This window comes from Morone saxatilis, unplaced genomic scaffold (assembly GCF_004916995.1).
Source record: "Morone saxatilis isolate NCDOM2014 unplaced genomic scaffold, NCSU_SB_2.0 Contig23, whole genome shotgun sequence".
NCBI lineage: Eukaryota > Metazoa > Chordata > Actinopteri > Moronidae > Morone > Morone saxatilis.
This window is the reverse complement of record NW_023339796.1, coordinates 24,007,804-24,011,560: the sequence shown is the minus strand read 5'-3', so window position 1 is coordinate 24,011,560 and position 3,757 is coordinate 24,007,804. Positions and strand designations below refer to the sequence as shown.

General features: G+C 39.6%; 1 protein-coding gene across 1 annotated transcript in view; it reads right to left on the bottom strand.

The window, feature by feature from the left end:
- cntnap2b (contactin associated protein 2b) overlaps positions 1 to 3,757 on the bottom strand; it is a 30,998-nt gene that overhangs the window by 1,314 nt on the left and 25,927 nt on the right. The window contains 2 exon segments of the mRNA XM_035670927.1: positions 2,289 to 2,363; positions 2,454 to 2,684. Of these exon segments, the coding sequence (XP_035526820.1) occupies positions 2,289 to 2,363; positions 2,454 to 2,684 (306 nt within the window).

The window sequence follows — 3,757 nt, the reverse complement described above, 5'->3', positions numbered from 1 at the left end:
TTACTAAACAACATATTCAAACAAATTAAAACAAATATAATCCAGTGCACACCAAGATACCAGTGACTGTTTTATTACATTAAAGGTCCCCCAGACACGTATTAAGGGTTAGGGTTAGGCCATCCCTCTCCATGACACCCTCTGGCCACCCCATGAATATTTCTCTAGATCTGCCCCTCTCTTTGTTGAAGACTGTATTTACATTGGGGGGTTGTGTTGTTTGGAGTTTTCTTTGTTTAACAGTAAAAAACAAATAACATGCAAATGTAACTGCTGACTTGATGGTTTAGGAATGACCTACTAAACTTTTCAACTGCTGACTTGGTGGTTATTAGAAATAAATTGTCATACCCATTTAATAATGTATTAATTTTTTAATGACTCACTCACCAGCCAGAGAGATTTAACTGTAAAATACCACATTATAGATCTAAATTTGAACAATCAGCTTTCTCCACTGGGCTGTCAACTCTGGAACACATTACCAACTGAAATCAAATGAACTACAAATATGAAATCTGTTAACAAAGGTTAGGTGCAAACCCAAGCTGTACCCACTTTAATTAAATTAAATTAAATTCAATTCAGTTTTATTTGTATAGCGCCAATTCATAAGAGAAGTTATCTCAGGACACTTTTCAAACGGTAGAGCAGGTCTAGACGAAGACTCCCTTATAGACATTTACAGAGACCCAACAGTACCACCATGAGCAAGCACTTGGCGACAGGGGCAAGGAAAAACTGCCTTTTAAGAGGCAGAAACCTAGGACAGACCCTTCGGCTCTAGGTGGGTGGTCATCTGCCTCCACCAGTTGGTGTGAGAGAGAGGGAGAGAGAGAGAAAGAGAGAGAGAGAGGTGAAGACAGAAGGACAGAGACAGAGGTAAAGACAGGTGCACAGCAAGAACAGTAGCAGCACTGCTACACACTGATAGTAGTGACTGATGGTGATTTCACACTTCACATTTGAGAAGCTAAAATCAGAGAATTTGGATGATTCATTGATCATTAAAATAGATGGCAATTAATTTAATAGTTGACAATCAATTAATAGACTAATTGTTTCAGCTCTACTTCTACTACTATTTATTTATTTATTATTTAAGTTGAAATGTACTGTCTGATGTTCTTAAAGGTGCAGTGTGTAACATTGTGGATGATCTATTGTCAGAAATGGAATATAAATTCAAAGGTAATTATTAGTGTATATCACCTGAATATGAGATTTTGTTACCTTAGAATGAGCTGTTTTTATCTACAGACAGAGCGGGTCCTCTTCTATGGAGTCCGCCATGTTTATACAGTAGCCCAGAATGGACAAACCAAACACTGGATCTACATAGGGGCATTGGTGTTTTTCAGACTTTGAAGGAGAGATTGAAGCAAGGGAGTTGCAATCTGCAACTACACCGCTAGATGTCACTAAAGCCTACACACTGGATGTGTAAGGCTATTTACACATTATGAGCGTTGTGAACAGTGTGCAGTGAAAGGCGGGGCACAGAATACAGTGCAGAGGAAAGTATTGAAGTGGTCCTTCCAAGTTGAAACCATCTGTAACTCCTTCCTGAACTCATTGTGCCTACATTCAAAAGACAACAGATCCCAATAGATGGTAAGACCCAATCTGAAATGCAGTGGACCCAAACAGATGTAAGCAATGATAGGACACCAACACTGGCAGCAGCACAATGCTCCTCCAGTTAACAAAGCAGCCACAGTGGAGCCCACTTGGAACTTGACACAGAGAGCAATAAAACAGGACCCTACAAACCCCGATTACACTGAATATCATTTAGACCTGGCTCATATTGGGGCCCGAGTTGGGCTTTGTATTCTGGGAAGCATAGAGAACCGGTAAAGACCTTCACAGTGTTGCTCAGGTTTATGTCATCAACATGCGATAGGGGCAGTAAAGTACAAAGAAATAGGACAAACAATACTAGGAAGGCTAGGAAAGGTTTTTGAATCAGGTAAACAACTAGAATACAATAGAAGGCAGAAGTCCATCTGCAAGAATCCCGACTCACAATGGCAGGTAAAGACAAAGTGGGTGCTGCAAGTTTAAGAGCAAGGTGGATAAAACTGGGTCGTTTTTCAAAGAGTACCATAGTAAGAGCCATCAACATCTCGCTTGCATGGCAGCTGAGAGGGTCTTTGTTGTTATTGATAACCGCTAATAAATGAAACAATTCGTGTAGGGGCAATAAAAATTTACTTTGGGCAAATAGATTTCTGATTCCACTTGCCCAACTGGGCACTTGCAAGTAAAAAGAACTCTGGATTTACCTCCAATTATGGCAGAGTTGCGATCTACTCCATCCTCACTGGCCTTGTCCTCGTTGAAGGGAAAAACAGCTCCAGCTGTGGACAAAGCAAACATCTGTTATCAGTTTGAATTCTGACATAGACTGAACTTTAGCATGTCCTAATGTTCCTTCAAACTGTCTCTACCAGCTTCGATGTGCCAAGGGTCACTAGCCGAGGCCATGGGGGAAATGGTCAGGGGTGAGGCTCCACAGTTGGATGGGACCAGAATCCCATGGGTGCTGATGGGTGCAGCCAGGCCCGAGCGCAGCGCAGCTTTCAATGGTGCCACACTGTTTAGCTGAACTCTTGACAGACAGCCCACAAAGCCCGGTGTGTTGTAGCGCTCGATGAGGATGGGGTCAATCTGTCCTGTTTCTACAAGGAACACAACAAGGGACAAGCAGAACTAAAATTCCTTCCATGGCACAATGCCGTCTGTTGAAACACTGACTGTTGTAACAAAGGAAAACCATGTCTGTTCAGGAACCAAATAATGCAGCCTTGCTTGAGGCTCAATTAAGAGCATTTTAAATTAATTTAATAAAGATTTCACAAGAGATTTATATGTCTGTTTATAATATCAATTACGTACAGCAGAAAACAAATGAATAACTACTTCAAACAACACTCTACATACCTAACATTAGTAGAACAATTTTTTATATTGTATAAATTGGTGGGAACGACGCCTTTTTGTAGTCCAACCCGTAAGTTAGCACCGCCCGGATTCCTTGGATAAACGTTTTGATTATTGCAGAAAACCATGTCTGTGGTGAACAAAGCTTTATAATACTTGTACGTTTTCTTCAGCCAGATAATCTTCACAAATGAACACCACTTTTATGATTCCTTAAGTGTACATATGATCGGCAGAAGTACTAACTAACGTTAGGCTATAAACAAACAACACAAACTACTATAATTAAATCTTGTAATTCATATCTACAATATGTGAAGTCTGAGTTAGAATAGTTTGCAAGAGTATAAACACAACAAGGCTGTAAAGGTGGACTAGAGAGTAGATAAGTCTCTGTTTTTTAATGTCATCAACAATCTCTCTAGTCTCATATAAATACAACATAGTGTATGTGCTGCGCTCTCCTGGCATGCAGTGTCTTCACCTAGTGGTAGCTGTGTTTTTAAACCCACTGGGAATTTTGAGTTTGAGTTTTGATCCTTTGAGGTTGCTGTAACTGGTCAGTGTAACAGATTGAGTTAGCAATGGTAAATCAGCACCTATTATTTTGTTTCCACAGAGAACACCAAATATATTCCTGAAAATATGTTGTTTTATGTTAAGTGAAGTAAGATAGATTGTTTGTTAAGGTAATATTACCGCAATGCTAATTTCCTTTAGCGTTAGTGGTAATTGCCATTATTTGTTAGCATCAAGTCTGTTAGACTTAGCACTAGTTACTAGTGTAATTATATGTATATGTATATATATA